This window comes from Cygnus atratus, chromosome 3, assembly GCF_013377495.2.
Source record: "Cygnus atratus isolate AKBS03 ecotype Queensland, Australia chromosome 3, CAtr_DNAZoo_HiC_assembly, whole genome shotgun sequence".
In the NCBI taxonomy this organism is placed as follows: domain Eukaryota; kingdom Metazoa; phylum Chordata; class Aves; order Anseriformes; family Anatidae; genus Cygnus; species Cygnus atratus.
The window spans coordinates 53,377,647-53,396,985 of NC_066364.1; the positions used below are offsets into that span (position 1 = coordinate 53,377,647).

Here is a 19,339-nt window from a genome sequence, read left to right on the forward strand (position 1 = left end):
TGAAAATGACTTTCATGTTGACTGCTGATCCAAATATTCAGGTAAGCATTTGTTGAACTCTTTCATTTCTGCTTTCAGTTACACATAAGCTTGTCAAATAGAAATTACAGGCAAAATTCAGGTGGGTCCTGTATGCTATAGCTCTGTAGTGACAGACAAACCTGGTTTGCAGAGGCTAGGAGTCTGGAGCAGGCTACCAATGAGACCATGATTCTGCTACCTTGGAGGCAAAAGCAGGGTCCTTGATATCTACAGTTAGCTGCCCAAGGTCAGGCGCCAGTTGCATTGCACAGCAGAGAAGGGCACCTCTTCCACTTGGAAAAGCAATACATTCACTGGCACGCTCCCCAGAGGGTTGATCCAGATTTGTATCTGTTTGTCATAGCTGCAGTAATCACCTTGTGGTTAAAGCAGATGACTGACTTAGCCTACTTAATGGGGTCAGAGCTGGAAAAATATTTCAGATCTCCTTATTCCTCTCTGTTTGCCTTGGTTTCCTCAGCTTCACGGGGGTGATAACAGCAACACTGAGATAACCAAATATTTGCTCATATGAGTACATCTCTTAATTAGCAAAGTTCTTTGAAAAAACTGTCTGTGGTAAGTGCTCCAACAGCTAGAGGAAGCCAGAAATTGTTTCCTCCAGCATTTAGTCACCTCTTAGGATGAAGCCACTAATTTCTCCTCCTCCCCATTTAGTACACACATTATGTAAATAATCCTAACAATAAGCTGTCTGGAGTATTTTATTGCTTAATTAATATGGTTTCAATATTATGAATAAATAAGATTGCATTCAGATTCTGGGTATAGTAAAGTTAAGGGGATATGATCCAAGACGGAGTTTCAACTCCCTTCGCATCTGTTCCTCTATTTTGTTGGATTAATTTTATGTTCTAAATTAAATTATTCTTATGAATCTGTTTCCTCTGATGTCTGCCCTCCTCCCCCCATCTTCTCATCATCTGTCTGCTCAACACCTTTTGCATGGGGAAATAAAAGCCACTTGACAGCCCAGCTGGCTGAGCAGGTCTGTGCTGCTCCCCTCTGTCCCTTGTGGGGCTACTGAGTGTGAGGGTTTTGGAAAACTCTGGGCTGTTTGCTCTCTGTTTGCAGATAAATGCAGGCTTACTGATTGGCATTCTTTGTTACTTTGATCCATGTTTTAATTAAAAACTTGGGAATTCAAAATCGGTTGAACTGTAGTAGATGGTTTTTATTTTATTTTTTTTTTTTTACTAACAGACCCTTCTCTTCCTCTTATCCCTGCCCTAAAATAAAGCTCAAACCCAAGACCTTGCTTATTTCTGCTTAGTGAAGGAGAAAGTTATTAAATATGTATCTCCTTTACATGGTTCTCAAAAAGATGTATACATATATCTTTAGATATATATAAAGACATATATTTCAATTCTTGGCTACAGAAATGCTGATGTGGCTACAGTTTCCAGCTCACCAGGAAAAAAAAATGCTTACTTTCAGAAAAAGGTCACAATACAGGAAGACAAAACTCTTAAAGACGTGCAAAGTGCTTATTTAGTAATTGAGATTTCATTTTTATTTCCCTAAATTATAAGCCCTTAATGGAAGGAATTGCCCCTCCCTCTGGCTTGGAAAAGGAGCTGGCGCACTGTGGGTACTGCCACCAGGTGAAAATACCTGGGTTGTGTGTACAGATGTTAAGGAGCTCCTTGTCCCCTCTGTAGCATATAGAGGAGCATCTCTGCTCAAAGGTGCTGCTTCCCCTCCAGACACAACCTCGTAGAGCATAGCCCTGACCCTTGCCAAGCACTCTTCTCGCCACCCCCAAAGCACCACAGCTCCCATGGGGTGCAGCTGCGTCCCCTCTCTGCCCATGTCTCTCTTGCTGAGTTCCCAACTGATTTTTAATTTACTTTTTTTAAATTATTCTTCATTTTTTCCCCTAACTGGAGTGTCCTGTCAGCTGGTTTTGGCCTCAAGGTTACGTTTTTAACCATGTTGGGTAAATATTTTGCTCAGGGATGCAGCAATTAATGACATCTGTTTTATGAATCTTCCACCTTTATTTCTTTTTGTCATCACAGTTTTCCTCCTGTGAAGTACTGGGCAGTGATAGCCCACCTGCTGCATTTGACTATAAAATATTTTTCTGGTAGGATCAATTACTTATAGCTATCTATAAATAGTCTCCCCTTTTTGTACCTATGTATTTTTAAGAACTTGGTCATATAATTGTCAGTGGGACTTGAGTGTTCCATCTTTGGGGAAAAATTGTTGAAATCAGCCTCAGGGTTTAGAAAGCCCTTGGAGAGGGACAAACTAACACAGGCTGACTAAATGGCAGTTTAGAAATGAATTTTAGGTAGAAATTCACTCTGTTTTTTCCAGGAGCATTGCCAGGCCATCGTCTTTTTCACACAGACACATCTCATAGTGCATGGTAGAGGCAGGTCTGAAATGTTGCAGTGCTGTTGGATGCATTTAAAAAAAAAAAAGAAAGTATTAACAACAAGTGAAGGATGAATACAAATATTTCCTGGTATCTCTTTGGGTATTTGTTTGCACCTTTTAATTTATTTAATGTTATTCTTACATTCTCGTGGTGTAGACTCTCGATTGCACACAACCGCCTGTGGAGCGATCTGTATGGCTTTAGAGTTTTCCTGCTTCTCTCAAAATGGGAAGAAAAAGGGAGGATGCAGGAGGCATCCTGAGCCTGCTCCTGAATGCTGAGAAGTGTGCTGTGGCTGTTACCTCATGACGGCATCTCTTTGAATCTGCCTGCTGAAACTGAAAATACGTTTTTTTCCTGTTTAAGGAATATTAGCCATAATCTCTAAACTTTTAAAATTAATTCCTTTCTTTCTTCTACTAGTACTTATGCTTATCTCTTTGCCTGCAGTAAAAGAAACAGCAACTTAATGCAAAGGAAATCACACCTGATTTATTCATGCTTGTATAAACAGCATGTATTTCTTCACGTACAGGTAAATGGAATTATAAAGACAAGACTTGGTGAATAAAATGTTGAGAAATGAGAGTTCACTAGTAACTCATTTACCATGACAGGAGATGAATAGAGGTAATTTAGTCTCATAAAAGTAAAATTGGCTCATGTCTTACACGGGGGTGGGAGAAAGAATATTGTTTAGCGGCTGGAAAGCCGCACAGAGTTAAGAATTGGCAGCTGTGCTGAGGGGGATTGCCTGCCTGCATAACCCCGGGTGAGTCATTTTGTGTGCCTGGTGTAAATGCTCCCTTTTGTAAATACAGATCTAATTCTTGGCGAGTTCCTCGAGGGTTTTGTTCTTCCCAGTGTGAAGCACCGGAAAATAGGACTCCAGTGTGGTGCTAGTCTATTGCCATGTTTTAATAAGAGTTTTCCCTCCCTCTCTTTTCTGCTCCCGTGGCTGATACATTTGCTCCATAAGTGCTTTTCAGCCTTCAGATCTGTCCTGGGCACGGTGAGAGTGGAAAACAGGCTTGAAAATAATCCTGAAGGAAAAGCAAATATCCCTTGGTTTTAAAGATACATTATAGATAACAAGATTAGGGCCAATGGGACTAGGTGTTCTGAGACTTAGATGAAGTACAAGATTCTCTAAGGTACCTCCTTTGACAAATAAGCTGGACTGAAGGCACAAATGAAGCGTGCCTGAGAGGTTCTTTCCCTAGAAACAACAACAATCCACCAACAACAACAATAAAGAGGAGACTGAGTAAAACTGCAAGAAGAAATTCCCCTTGTTACAAATGAGAGTGTTGGCAAAGCCCCTGAGTTAAAGGACAGACAAGGCTGCTCTGTGGTGCGGGCTGGCCAGAGGCTCCATGTTGAGGCCTACACATGGCCTGAAACGGGAGAGACCTGGCGTGCAGGAGGTGGATGTGAAAAATGTGTGAAATGAGCTACGGATTTTGCATAAATTGGCTTTGGAGCAATTTGTTTCCCACTGTGAAGGATAAAGGCAAGGGGTTTTGTTGTGGTTTTGTGTTTGGTTTTGTTCTGAAGGTGGGGCAGAGGGAGAAAAGAGGAGGTTTGAGGGTGAGCTGGATGGGCTCTGACCCAGGCTCCCCTTTTAGAAGGGTCAAGAGTGTGTGCTTCATAAAAGTTGGTGGGATCTAAAATTCAGTATTTCCACACTGCAGATGATGTTTGTTCAATGGTGTGAACTGATTAAAAAATAAAAATGTCCACTTTCTGTGTAACTATGTAGCTTTCAGCATTTTTACCCTCTTAGGAATGCTAAATGTTGAGACTGACCTATTCCTATTTTGGTTCATAAGAAGTTGTTACTCTTGGTCTGTTTGGAGCTGGGATATTACAGTCTATAATGGAGTTGCTAAACCTTACATTATCAGTAATTAATATAACGATGGTTCTATTTTCATTTTTTTGTGGGGTTCCTCATTCCTCTGATTGGTGATTAGGTGCAAACTGCACTTTAAAGAAGAATGATTCACAGCTTATTGCTGGTAGCTGGAGACAGTAAGATGACTTGTGCCTCTAAAATGTTCCCCTAAGTTACTCAAAAGATGCTGATGTGGCCATAGTACCCTTCTGCTTCTCTGCTTTTAATCTGCTCATCATGCTGCAAACCTGTAAATAATGTTTACAACAGTTTTTGGCTCATCACTAAGCACTACAGACAGCTCTGGCCTGGGATTTGCTGAAATCTGCAGTGATCACTCTGGACCAGCACTAATCCTATCAATTTGCAGGCTGGGTTGTGCAATACCACCGGGACTGGAAAAGCCTATTCAAACTCAGCTAGCTGTACAAATGCTCAGAGGCTGGTCTGGGCAGCCAGGAAAGAGCCATATGAGCTTAGGGAAATCTCTATCCATCCTAACCTTTAAAAGGTCTGTGTGCATCTCTCTAGGAGATTCACTTGAAGAAAGTCTGTAGCTACCTACCTAACAGCAAAAGGGCAAATCCAGTGAGGGGTTCGAGCAGGCTGTGAAGTGTCTGAGGCTCCGCAGAGAGCCAGGGAGATCAGTAAAACCTGCTGAGTGATGTTTGCATTGAAGAGCAATCAACAACCCGTGACTGCCATCACTGGAGCGGGGAGGGGAGGTTGGGGGGAATTATTAACTCATGGGTTTTGCTTGTTTCTTTTGTTATTTTAACACAGAGTAAGACAGAAAGTGAACACAACATGTACTGCATTTTAATAAGCCAGGAAAAGAAAGCTATGCAAGAATATTCTTAGCTTTCCTAGGCTGATGGGTCCCTTCATGCTAGCAGCACCCACGTGTGCCATGGAGGAGCACCAAACACAGGGTCACGCTACAGAGAGGGAGGTGAATTTTGGCATGGCGAGAGGACAGGAGGCAGCCTGCAATGCCAGCTCAGATCAGAGTAATGATCTTTTGTTTGTTTGTTTGTTTCTGGCTGTAGTTAGCAGGTCATGTTTTCAATGGTTGACTTCTATGTTGCGGGGGGCTCTAGCTTCCTGCTTAGTTTGCCCATCCTCAGGCCCTGAGAAGGAGGCACCTCTGAGATGGTAGCACCATTCCCACCATAATTCACTTGATCTGTCTGAGGGTGATTTTTAAGTGCACCTTGCTCTGCTTTGTGGCTTCTGCTTGTGGAAGCTACATTGTTGTCTCCTCGCCAACCCAATGCTTTCAGCAACTCATTTTACCTTATTCTTTTCACCATTAATCTCCCTATGCCCTTTTCTTGTTTGAATAATTGCCCAGTGACTTACATTTATCGTATCTTCTATTGTGAAAATTTTCAGGAGGAGAATGTCTGTATAACTTGCTCTCCGTTTATGGCATTATAGAGTATAAATGGTTGTTATTAATAATGCATCTCAAAAGGGTCTCTTATTTGACAAGTGTAGTTTTATTTTAATATATAATATTTATGGTGTGCTTACAAGTGTTCTGCAGCATATTTTATAAAATTAATGGAGTCTCACAAAATGCGAACTCGGTGTTGTGCCTGGCAGTTAAATCTTTTCTGAGAAATACAAAGAGGCTGTAGGATTTTGTATGCAAATTGTGGAAGGTGGAGATTCTGCTTTATAGATGTTGGCATCTATAGGAGAGGATGAAGAAAAGAGATGGAGATGTGGTGATGGATGAAAACATTTCAGAGTGATAGAAAAAAGAAAGTTTCAAATCTTTTTGAAGCCATTCATGTGAAGACATGCACACTTTAATTAAAGAAGCCAAACATCTGTTGAACTGAAGGCACTGATATGTTTTCAGCTGGTACAATGTAGCTCTGAATGATGGAAAATGGATAGTTTTCTCAGAGAGAATAAATTCACACAGTTATTTTCTGAAATAACCACATTTGAAAAATAGATCATCCATAGGATATTTAAAAAAAAAAAAAAAAAAAGACAGGGCACCTATACTTTCTTTTCAAGGAGTTTCCTTAGGCTGTATCTGCTTCATAAATCTCCATACAAAATTCTATGAAATTGTTTTGTCTGGGTGAAAAATTGACTTCACTAAAATAAATGGGAGGTTGGCTGTTGATTTAAAAGGGCCTGGTTTTCTTGTTGTATAAGTTACTTCAAGAAAGAAAAATGCTCACTGGTGCAAGAAAATTTCCACAGTTAGCACACTGATAGTAGGTATTAAGAGAGAAGTGCCCCCAGACAAGTTGTGACCATGAGGCAACCAAATAACTCCCCAGTCAGAAAATGTCCATCCAGTGTGAGGCTGTTCCTTTCTCCTCCTTTTTGCCTTGGAACAGAAGGAAATGAGAATTATATGAGATTTATGTTAAACTTTATCAAATCTTACTTTGAAAGTGGATAGTTACAATGATTGCTTAGATCTGTAAATATGCCTTGCTATAAAACAATAACAGAGCCTACATGTACTCTCACTTTTTTTTTTTATTGAGAAATGTTCAGTCTTTGAATTAAAGTAAGATGTGGACAATATAAATTGAATACGTTTGTCCAGTAAAATGCTGATCTAAGGAAAAACTGAGGAGTACTTCATTGGTTATTCAGTCAGTGAAGTGTGAGACAAGAATGCCAAGTTGAAAAACAGGATTGTTTTTTCTCTGTACCCTCAATTTCCTGTAACTTAGTGTAGTTTTTCTTGTCTTTAGATGGGGGTGCAACGCCAACTGGTTTCACTCGAGAACTTAGTATCACAGTGGAAATTTTACCTCAGTAGTCAAGGGCCCTTACAGAAACAGCAAGACGCACTTCTGCGTTGCTTGACTTCTTTCTGGCTCAGGGACCCTGGAGAGGCCTCCCAGATAATTGCTCATCGTGTAGGTCCTGCCTTATCTTCTCTCCTGTGTTTGCATCTGTGGGTGTCAGAAGAGAGGTGATCAATAAGATGATAAACTCACTTTTTCCTGTATCTGTCCCATTGGACCATGATGGTGTATTTTAATTGGTTTTCTGTCTATCTGTGTTCTTGCAATGACACTTAGTGCATAAAGGTGCTTCGTGAGAAAAGGAGGAAATAAGAAACTTCCTTTTCTTTAGAGGCTCCCAGTTTTTTTCTAGCATCTTTCATTGAAGTTCCTGTGCTCTCAGCCTGCTAGTTCTTACCCTTCTTTGCTTTCCATTCTTCTCCTGGCATTGGTTACACAGGAACCAAGTGACTTGACCAGGTTCCTGAGTTGTACAAGCAGTGCCTAGGCTGTCTGTGCTCCTGGGAGGGTTGTTCTTGTGCAAGCTTTGCTTTGTTTGTGCTCACTGTAAGTCCAAAATGTTCTTTGTGTGAATGCACCTTGGCAGTGCTGCTGCCCCAACCCCTGTCCCAGTCCAAAAGGTGCTCCTGAGAGCAGTTGGTGGGAGCACCACAGACTCACCCTGATGAGCAGCACACCTAGACACTGGGGCTGAGGGGCTCCTTTACTTAGTCCTTTCCTTGAATTCCTGACTGCCTTTGTGCCCCTGTACTCCTCTGAGCATATGGAGATGGGCCTTTGATGGGCTGATGGTTCCTTCTGTGGGCCTGGGATCAGCCAGGAGGAGGTATACCTGGTGTCCCATCTGCTATTGCCTCTGTGCTCCTTTGTGCTGGTGAACTTTTTAAAATCACACACCCTAATCATAAAATATCCTGAGTTGGAAGCACCCACAAGGATCATCAAGTCCAACTCCTGGCTCAGCACAGGGACACACACAAATCAGACCCTAGTCTGAGAGCATTGTCCAAATGCTTCTTGACAGGCCTGGGGCCATGATCACTGCCCTGTGGAGCCTGTCCCAGTGCCCGACCACCCTCTGGGTGCAGAACCTTTCCCTAACCCCCAGCCTGACCCTCCCCTGTCCCAGCTCTATGCTGTTCCCTCGGGTCCTGTCGCTGTCCCCAGAGAGCAGAGCTCAGTGCCTGCCCTTCCGCTCCCCTCGTGAGGGAGCTACAGGCCGCCATGAGGCCTCCCCTCAGCCTGCTCTGCTCTGGGCTGAACAAACCAAGGGACCTCAGATCTCAGGCGCTCCTCATATGTCTTGCCCTCCAGACCTTTCATCATCTTCATAGCCCTTTGGGCACCCTCTAATAGTTTTATGTCTCTAATAGTTTTATGCTGCTCTCCAGCCTTTCGCCTGTGCCCCGCCCCCCCCAACCCCCCACTCGCCTCCCAGTCTGTATGTATAGCCAGGGTTGCTCTGTCCCAGGTGCAGAATCTGGCACTTGTTCTTGTTGAACTTCATTTTGTTGGCAATTTCCCAGCCCTCTAATTTGAGATCTCTTTGCAAGTCCTTTCTACCCTCAAGGGAGTCGACTGCTCCTCCCAATTTAGTAGTGTCTGCAGACTTAGTATATCTGTGAGTTCTCTATCCAAATCATTCAAGAAAGCATTAAAGAGAACTGGCTCTAAAATGGAGCCCTGCAAAATCCCACTGACTGACCGCCAGACTGGTGTAACCCATTACTATAATCCTTTGAGCCCAACCTGTCAGCCAATTGTTCATCCATTTAATTATGTATTTGGCTAATATACTGTAGGATCACTGTCTGTAACACCAGAATCCTTTAACTATCCCTGTGGCTGAAATAATAAAATTTTGGCGCTTCTGTAGTACCAGCAAACACCTGTGCTGTAGCTCCTGGGTAAGCAGTTTAACGGCTAGAATATGATAAATATAAAATAAACAATAAATATTAAAATAAATCATCAGTATGATTATTTAGTTTTTTTTTTTTTAACTTGAGGTACTAAAGACTAATAGTAGCTCTGTGCTATGCTGAGTGATGGTGTGAAGGCAATGCACAACTGAAGTGTGGGGACAAAAGGTCAGTAACAAGGGAACATCCTGTAAAATGTCAATGTGGGAACTGTGAAAGGCAAGGAACCTTTCATGAACAGGCCACAGAGTATGCACAGAAAGTTTGGCGAGCGTGTGAGTGTTTTAGAGAGGGGCTTTCAAAGGGAAGGTTGATTACAGCGACTTTAATTAGAACGTAAGTGAGAGCTGGTACAGAAAGTGGAGCTGATACCTGAGAAACAAGGGGCAAAGCACAGACTTTTAAAGTATGGTTGAATGCTAGCAGCATGTTGGTCACTAACTGGATCTGTTCTGCAGCTGCGTCACTTGTGGCAGCCACTGCTGTGTGCATGTTTGACTGCATGAACCCAAGAGGGAACAAAAAAACCCTGTATTTTGATGCCTTCTCCCAGTAGTCAGGCATGAACTGTCTGTGGGACTGTTTCCTGGGTTTGGCAGCCTGTTTTTTGATGCATGATTTTTCCTCCTGCATTTGAGATCAACCAGGACAGACTAATCCCAAGATTAAGGCAGATCAACTGAAGGGCTGTTTCCGTAGCAGATGGTGTCCTATGGTGCCGGGTTACTCTCGTACTAGAGCAAGGCCGTAGGGCAACACAGTGGTGCAAATCCTGTTTATCTTGACTAATTGTCCGCCCAGTCCTAGCTCCTTTCCCCTGGCAGAAAAGAAACCACTCTAACCATCCAATTACTGCTCAAGCAAGAGACCAAATCTGTGCATAAGGGTCTACATTCAAACCCAGACGTGTATTTACATCTCTTATGCTGCACTAAGCTTTGCATTTGCTCATGTTTAAATTGTTGAGCATTTTGTGTGGCCCTGAAGCCAGCTTCAGGCAGGGACTGCACTCTGACCATCACAAGGATTGCACTCTACAGCTGCACACCCGCAACTATTCTGGAAAATGAAACGCCACATCTAATAGCTACCCTCAAAAATTACTTAAGCGGGTCTAATGAGTAAGTCCTTTGACAGAAATAGATGCTTCTGAGACTGTTCTGTGAAATCACAGCAGTTTATTTTACTATCATCTTTGGGTAATGCTTTCTGCTAGACGGAGAAAACAAATAAGCTTATCTGTGAGGCGTGGCTGTTATTCCAAGGTTTAGATCAGAGATCTTAACGACACAGCCTTCTGACACAAAATGTAGTTACAGTTCCTATGACAACTATTTCTCTCTCCTCTGGAGCATGGGCTAACGATAGTATTTCATTACCAGATCATGTAGCACTGGGCCTTGCAACAGCCTTGTCATCTCAGCTCTGGTGTTTGTTCCTAAATGGCATTTAGCTGAAGCCAGCTTGTGCTGTGCAGAACGTGAATTTGAGTGACTTGATCTTCAGTTTGCTTACTGCCTGTCACCTCTGACTTCCAAGCTTCCTGACTTTCCTTAGAAAGCTTACTTTCTACTAAAATACATTTGGGAGAATAAGTTTCTATAAGCAACAATTTTTAGGAATTGATTTTTTGTGGTAGCAATTCTGTGCACTGACTAACATTAATTGAGTATTAACAAAAGTATCTTAACAAATACAGAGTACTACTGTGCATCAAAGCAATCTCCTGACAAAAATTCATGAGTATAGCAGCCAAAGCAGGCTAGGCAGCAGATTACTGTAGTTACTTCTGCAGCGCACTTAAGAAAAATTATAACAAGTTGAACAGATATATTAAAAGACTTTATTCACAATAGAGAAATTTTTACAAATATAAGTTCTTAAAAATTAAGCATCTTGATCTATTATGTATTCCATAATTTCAGGATTTATATAAAGATGAAAAGACTAAATGGATTATGTACAAATCAAAAACAATTTAAATGCCTCATAGAAATGGAGAATATGTATGATGAAGTCACCATAGAAACCGTGAGCCATTGTGCATTGCAAAAATCTGTGTACAACCAACACATATGCAATACGTATTTCACAAACTATCAAAACAATTTTTTTTCATGAAACAGCATGGGTGCCTTTTAAAATGATTTCTTTCTTATGACTTAACGTATGCAGATTTAAATGCATTATTTTGCTACAAAGAAATGGAAAAAGTATAGGCAAGTGTGTTTAGGCAAAGATAATACCGCTCCATAAAGCAATTTCTTTTGCTCTTATGAATGACTGGGAACATGAAGTGACCATCAGTAGCCACTCCACACAGCTGGTTAAGTGAATGGGAAATAAAATGAATGTTATCTTAGTAATCTAACAACCGCTGGTAAGTACTGGCTGTTTCAAAATGATTGCTCTAGCTTTGGTGTTTTGGGGTTATTTAAAAAAAAATCAATATATTCTCCATTTATGAAAAGTTTTTTTCTTACATTTGGCAGATCTACACATTGTACAATCTTCTCGTCTACTTACATTTGTTTACAATAAGTACAGTATAGTGCAGTTTGTACATACAACCTGAATACCAATACCAGTCACATCAAATTTGTGCTCCTTCAAATCATCCTAACTCCCAAACTAAAAAATAAAATAAAATTCATACTGAATGTCTGTATTACAAGTGAACAGTCATGATGTATATATTTAAGTACATAGGACCCAGTGCATACAAGAGGTTTGTATGCCTGCTTTTTGAAACAAGGAGAAGAGCTATTTGGTTCTCCATCGTTTCTGTTAAGCTCATTAAATAAACACAAGGTCACTAGACACATCTGGGGGAAGCATATTGTGGTTAAGAAAAACATGTAAAAAGAGGCTTACAAAACACATTTCTCAAAGACTTTTGTCTGAGCTATTGCAGTTATTTAACTGATATGAGGCCTATAGCAGCACATGCATAACCATGTGGTAGGCAGCAGCAGGTGACCTAATAAAGATAACTAAGACAAAAATAATTACTATTACTTGCTAAAGAGGGAAGGGGATTTTGTTTTACTTAATAGCTATAATTTTCCTGTGGTAACTGGAGGGGAAAAAAAGTCCATTATAAATATAGTTTCTGAAGAAATACAATGAAATACCATAGAACTTCAAAGATACAAATTCTGGATTATCAAAATAAGTGGAAATTCTGCTTTTCAGCATAGGAGAGTCAAGGATTCATCCTCACTTGTTCTGAAGCTGTTACTGTGACATGAGAGAATCCATACTTTAAAAAAAAAAAAAGGAAAAAATGCAGTAAAGCAAAAAGTCTCAAGCCAAGTTGCTGATTCCATCTAAGCAGGCTTTATATTAGGCAGATGTTATTTGTGTTCATTCTCCCTGCACTGGGATGCACAGGCTTAGCAGGGTCCTTCTATTAACTTTCATGTATGACTGCAGAGCTCTGCCAGTCCTTTGATGGAAGGATCAGCATCACTGGAGATGCTCTTGCCTAAAAAAAAACCCTACAGAAAGGTTTTTGGCAGCTCATGTGGCAGACGCTGTCTTCTGTCTGTGGTGGAACCAGATAGGCAGCGCTGTCTTTACACGCTCCAGAGGGTAAAGTTTATGGGTCAGCCTCCAGCTGCTATATATATAAAAATGTCATCAGTTATCTTTGCTCTTGGTTTCCGCGTAAGTAAAGCCGACACTGCAGACCTCTATCAGTACAGAAAAAGGTAGTGAAATGTACTCTGCAATGCTTCAGCAAATTTGCTTCCTCAGCTCCGGTCAGCTATGCTGGACATGTGAGATAGCTTACTACGTTTAAAGATGACAACTGTTCAGAACCACATTTGTTTTGTTGCAGTCGATAACGTGCTTTCTCAGAATGGGAAGCCAGGTGTTGTACCCTACCCAAAACGTACAAAAGTCATCCTGTCACTGAATGAGAACACTTGTGGACTTAAAAATGATGTAAACCACTCCAAGCTACACTTAGACACAATTAATTCCTTTTTCTACTTGATTTTTTTTTCCCTTTGGTGATACCACAAAGTAAAACATTTTTGGCAAAGCTGTTACTTTTCTTAGTAAACTAGGTTTCTAATCTAAGGAATATTTTTTAATACACTGCATTTCTGCCACTTAGAGAAGAGAAATTAGGTGCTTTCAGAAAGTTTTAGTTCTATGCTGGATAATCTCCTCACTGAAGGAGACAAGTTTTCTTCAAGGCATCTGGATGTCTGATTTTATTCACGCAGGTACATTAAATTGCTTTGTGACAATAAACTACCAAGGCTGGTGTCAGGTCTGAACCAATCTGAGTGTTTGAGAAAGTCAAAGAAGACCAAACAAATTGCCTCTGGTATAATTCTCAGCTCAGCTTCAAGGAGAAATTCACTGAGTAGTTTTATGTTGTCTTTTTACCATCCAACCCAACGAAAGCTACTGGACGAAATATATAAAGGTGGTAAGACTCCCTTTCTTACTAAGAAATTATCTTATTTTGCTCCAAATTAGCCTGACTAAAGACATGAGAATAATTCCACTTAGAAAAGGGACGGAACAGTTTATTCTTTCACAATATTCTAAATCAGAACCTGAAAAACTAAGGTCTGATAACTAATGTGCTAAACCCATAAAAACTAGTTTAGACTAACTTCAACATATATTGCAGTTTCAGAGTTGTGTCTGCATGAGATGAAAATATTCCTATGTAGACTTCATTGACAATGAAATACATCAGATACTTTACCAACTAATGATAGACCCGCATAAGAAGAGGCTGTCACAGTCACAAGATTTGTCTTGGATGACACACAAAACAAATTAACATAGAACAAAATAAGAGGAAAAAAAAAAGCTCTTCATACTTAATTCAATATGGCTTTTTGCAACATGGCAAAATATTACAGCTTAAAGCAGACATCTCCTCATAGAGGAGAAAAGAATTTTGCAGTCAAATTAAAAGCATAACAGGAAACAAGTAACATGCAGACCCTCTGCTCTTTTTGGCCAAGATGACATAGCAGCCTAACAAAATCTGGAGAGATGTATTTCTCTTCTAAGAAGTGGTTCAGCTGGGTAAGAGGACTGAAGTTTTAAGAGTTTGGATCTGTTCATAAATATTTACTGTTAAAGAAAACAGACTGCAAAACACTTGATTTAAAAATCTAACTCAAGAACTTTAAATCAAATCACAAGCCCAAGTCCTGGAAAAACATTAAGGAATGAAACAAAGTAAAACTTTATCTTGATCTACTTCTGTTTTTCTGCTTTACTTCCATCCTCTTTATGAAGAATAGGGAGGGGATGAGCCTCTGTGTTGAAGACCCAGTGTTCGAATGGAAGAATATCGTCATCAGAAAACAGCAAATATAAGTACCTGGCAAGAAAAAAAAACAGGAAATATGACTACATCAGGAAAATGAAACTACAATCATTTTCAATCAAACAAATACCTGATTTCTATAGATGAATCTATCAATGGGACCAGCTGACCAAAACCAAAAACATAAGTCCTAGCATAATAATGGTTAGCACAAAGCCACGGGGCTACTCAATTCAGGTTGGACTAGAGGGTAATACCAACTGGAGACTAGTGGAACAACAACTCTATTCTGATAGGAGACAAAGAAGTTTAGATTACCAAGGTTAAATATCAGTTCATTTCACTTCCACTTAATCCTTGGTAATTTTATTACATATAGTTTTGATCATATACAACAATATCATCTTTTTCTTCCTGAATATCCACATATATCAAGGTGTAGGAATGAAAATTCTTTAGTCCAATCCTGGTTTACTTCTGAGAGCAACATCTGTCTCTCGGTATTTTTAAAGAATAAAACTAGGTCTTAACACTAGGACCAATAGCTTGGATAGCCATTTGCTAGGATAGGGTCTGTTAAACCCAACAGTAAAGAATTAAAAATTTCGTCGTTTTATTTAGTGTCACAGTACATTGTATTAGCTATTATAGCATGATTACTGAAGACAGCTTAGGGAGGAAAGCCTGCTTAGCAAATGAAAGTTTATTCTCAATCACCATCCTTCCCTGAAGGCTGCTGTTGGTTTAAATCCGTTCAGCCTATTTAAAAGGTATAGCGGAGGCAGTACACTCTCTAAAAGAAATGCTACTATATACATAAATGTATTTCATAATTTCAACTTTCTGTTGAAATGACATGATTGCTTCTTTCTCGTCTTTGCAACTTACTCTTATATAGGAAAAAAAGTGAAGAGACCAGGACAGCACTTCCTTTATTTAATTAAAACCTTAGGAGATGGTGATAGAGAATGAAGGCTTTTGTTTTTACCTCTTAACAGGCTGTGTGAGCTTACCATGCAACTTCACTTCTTTTTTTCTTGGTCTGTAGTTTTAAAATGAAAAGCATGCAATACAAGCCTGAGAAGTCTTCTGCCTATACAATTTGTTTCCCTAGTGTTGGCATATATAATTAGATCCTATCAAAGCTAGGAGATGTAATATCTCACCAAAGACTATCAAGTAACTTTAACAGAAGTAAAGATAATTTCCAAAAGTCAAAGAATTTAGTTGATATTGTTGATATAGAATAAAAAAAAAGGCACTTTGGCTTCCTGTCACCTAAGAAAAGCTGTACTATTTCAGTCAGATTTTTGTTACGTGAATGTCAAGGGTACTAATGGTAAATACTTATCTGTAAAGATGATACATAGTACTACTTCATATTAATGAAAATCAACTTTCTTTACTTACTTGAGTGTCTCTGAAAGGAAGAAACTTTGCTGCACATCATCATGGCTTTCATGATTATTGTAAACATCTCTAATGCCAGAATAGCCACCATCTACTCTGCAGTGTTTTTCCAGTGCCTAAAGAGAGGTGAGGAAGAAAATAAAAAACATACAATGAGTTTAACAAAAGTAGTCCTGTCAGGTTTTTCTTTGTTTGACAATAACACTGTAGTACGACAGACTTGTTACTATTTTTTTTTCAGATAGTTGAAAATGAGATAGAGCTCTAGATAGAAATCTCTCTAAAAACACAAGCACAGACAATCTAGTTTTACATTTAGGAAGGGAATCAAAATGATAAATTAATAAAAGAGGTGAATACAAACCAGTTTTCAGAAGGAAAGATATAGGGATGTGTGGATGTAAAGATAAATGGCCTTTAACTTATTTTCTTTTTCCTGTTTTTGATAGGGTATCCCCTCTATCACAGGCTTGTCTATATAGCCTTCAGAGATCCTGTCACATACACCTTCCTTCGCCATATCTCAGTGCTTAAAAATTATTGTGATTGAATTGGATGCTATGATTAAGATCAGTCTTTTCCTTCTGTCAGAAGTTTCGAAAAAGGGAAGCCATTTTCTGTGTAAGTGACCGAGTTTGTCTTTGCAATCATTTAAATTTTAATTGGGAAACCTCTGATACTGGGCTGTAACTGGATTTCTTTTCTGCAGTAGGTCTTATTTTTCTTTGATACCTTTCTGAAAAATCTTTGCTACACAGATGTAGACAGAAAGCTAGTATCTGGCTCGATTTAATGCAGTGTTTTAGATGTAAGAATAAGAATGTGTTTTCCTTTAACTAGTTTCAGAACTGTGTATTCAGCTAAAAGATGTGAAACAATGACCGATTCCTATTTTAGAATAACAAAGAGCACACAGATCATTTAAACATCCCATTTTTTTCTGCCCACAGAAATGTTCTATATGACCAGCTAATTTTGAAAGAGGAAAAAGATCAGTGGGAGAGTGTGTACAGAAGGGCAAAACCACATATACTTGGTGCTGGAAGCATAGAAAGGTGTACTGTTTAACAAACTTTGCTGCTTTTCTTTATTTTCGACAGGTGTTTGCATTAGAAAGGTCACAGCTATGCCTATATAGGAGCTGTAAATTCTTTAAGGAGACAGCTATATAATACTTTATTTGAATATTAGTTCTCTTATCACTGCTCTTTGTTTAAAAATAGTCATTTCTCTTTATTTCTAATTGACCTGTTTAACGAGGTCAAAATATTTTTAGCCTCTTCATTTTTCTTACACTGTACATCTCTGGTATGATGCAGTAAAATAAAGGAGTGAAGAAAATCTTGAAGAGAGCCTATGATAATTTTATTTAAAACACAACTCATTATTCAAAAACAAATCCAGAAAATTGTCTTTAGCCCTAAATAATTTGTCAAAAGGCAAATGACGGTAAGCACGATGGATTACTATGCCTTCTCAGGACCACACTACTCTTACATGGTGCTCACTCTGGAAGTAGGTATTGGAGCAACAACCTTCAGGCAGAAATACCTGAAGCTTTATCAAACCCCTGATGAGGAGATGAAAGGTTCTAACTCCATCCGACAGCTAGTTCCTCCATTTCTGAAGTTATTACAAATATCACTGAAGTGACTACAAGACATATAGATTTTCTGTAGAGAAAGATGCTGCATTTCAAACGACGTATGGCAGAAACCTATGAAAGGGCAGAAGATATGTCCAAAAACAAGCAAACAGGCAGAATAAGTGTTTTCTGATGAAAGATGGGACTAAAAGTCACTAATGATTACTGAGGTATCTATCACCTCCACCTGCTCTAAAAGCTGTTAAAGATCTGTGTCTTGCTGTGAGTAAATATCCTCCATTTCCTTGTTTTTGCTGGAGTCCTCGTTAGCTATCTGCATATATTTAGCTTGCATGTCAGGTTCTCCATAGCTTTCACTGGAGAGTAAGCTGCCTATTGTATATTTAAAACAAATTTTTCTCCAGGAGATATCCTTTAAAAATATAACAGGCCTATTTGTCTTTTCTTGTGTGTGTTTAGGTTCTTTAATTTTCTTGGACAGTTTTACTAAGTGACAAATATACTTAAGTTTAAACAAGTAATTTCCCCTGGCTGGTAGTCCTTTTCTCTCATCTATTTGAATCTGCAATGAATTCAAATTGCTGAATCTGTGTCTGGATTTTCAATGTCAAACACAAGATTATGTTTTCTGAGGCACAACAGAAGGAGAACTTGAACTTGAAGGATAAAGCTATTATTCAAGGAAACATCTGCATTCTAATCAGGATGAGGTAAAATAAAGCAAATTGCCTTTTTTTTTTTTGTACTCTAATGTAGTTACAAAGATCAACAGAGTTAATTGTAGGGAGATACTATATGGGCAGCTGAACACACTGCTGTGATGTAAACTAGGAGGATAACTTGCACCATGTTAGCTCTTTGGTGGTATCTACCTGGTGAAGTATCTTACCCCTCAAAGCTACTTTGCACTAAACTAAAGGAACAGAACATTCACATCTCGCATTAGCACCATAAAAAGTCTATTGGTTGTAACCACCCATTATCTGGCAGTGGTGTCCTTTTGTGCCCACACCTTCTGCCTCAGAATACAGCAACATTCACACTTACCACTTACGGTGGAGTAGCAATGGGTGGGGAGATACAACGAAACACATTCTAAATTAGTAGTCCTCTGAAAATGAGGGTGGCTAAGATCATTTATGCTAGTAATGGAAAACATCAAGTAAAGTGAACACTGGCTGTCAGTCTCAAAGTATCATAAAGGAAAAAAACAAAGTGCTGTGAATTCAAAATATGTGCCACATTTATAATGCAGAAAGGGAGACTTTCATGAGCTAAGCTGATAAAATCTTTCTGACTCAGTAACAGTGGATGTTGCTGTTTGTCATAATTGCATTTTCTCCAGACACTGAAGTATGTACAGAATGATATTGGACTCAAACTGAGGCAGTAAAGCAAACTCCAAAGCAAAAATGGAGAGACTGGAGATACAAAAAATATAGTATCAGGTGGAGCTGTAGGGGCTATAAATATCAAGGAAGTAGAGAGAAGAAACAAGGAAATATTTGAAACCTACAACCGACTGTATGACTTCTGTGAAGTTGCAAGATTTGTTTTTGTGAAACACTCAGCTGCACAGTAGGACAGTGGAGGATGGGCCCTTCCCGAATGGGGCCAGCTGCATCTGCCACAGATGGGCTCTAACTCATTACATTAGAGCCAAACAAGAGCAACCACAAGAATGTTAAACACGGAACACATGGAGAGCACTGAGAAGGTAAATGAGCGTACAAACTTGAAATAAATACAAACGGACTGTACCAACAGGGCAAAGAACAATAATAAGGAAAGCATTTCAATTGTTTATAACAATGTTATCAGTGTGGGCAGCAACAATGAGTCAGGAAAATCATCTCCTAGAGAAGGAACATCCTACACTTGGCATTGCTGAAGCCTGGTGGGATGACTTCCATAAGGAGTCATTTTAAACATTCCAACTATAATCTGCCTGGGAAGAGTCCAGTAGCAAAATG

The 19,339-nt window shown here is 39.4% G+C and overlaps 1 protein-coding gene across 1 annotated transcript in view; it reads right to left on the bottom strand.

Annotated features, from left to right (window-relative positions):
- Window positions 1-10,862: 10,862 nt before the first annotated feature.
- Window positions 10,863-19,339, bottom strand: part of MAN1A1 (mannosidase alpha class 1A member 1) — a 141,256-nt gene continuing 132,779 nt past the window's right edge. The window contains exons 11-12 of the mRNA XM_035538628.1: window positions 15,761-15,876; window positions 10,863-14,404 (exon numbers count right to left, since the gene is read on the bottom strand). Coding sequence (XP_035394521.1) covers window positions 14,278-14,404; window positions 15,761-15,876 — 243 coding nt within the window. The 3' untranslated portion in view covers window positions 10,863-14,277. The remainder of the gene's footprint in view (window positions 14,405-15,760; window positions 15,877-19,339) is intronic.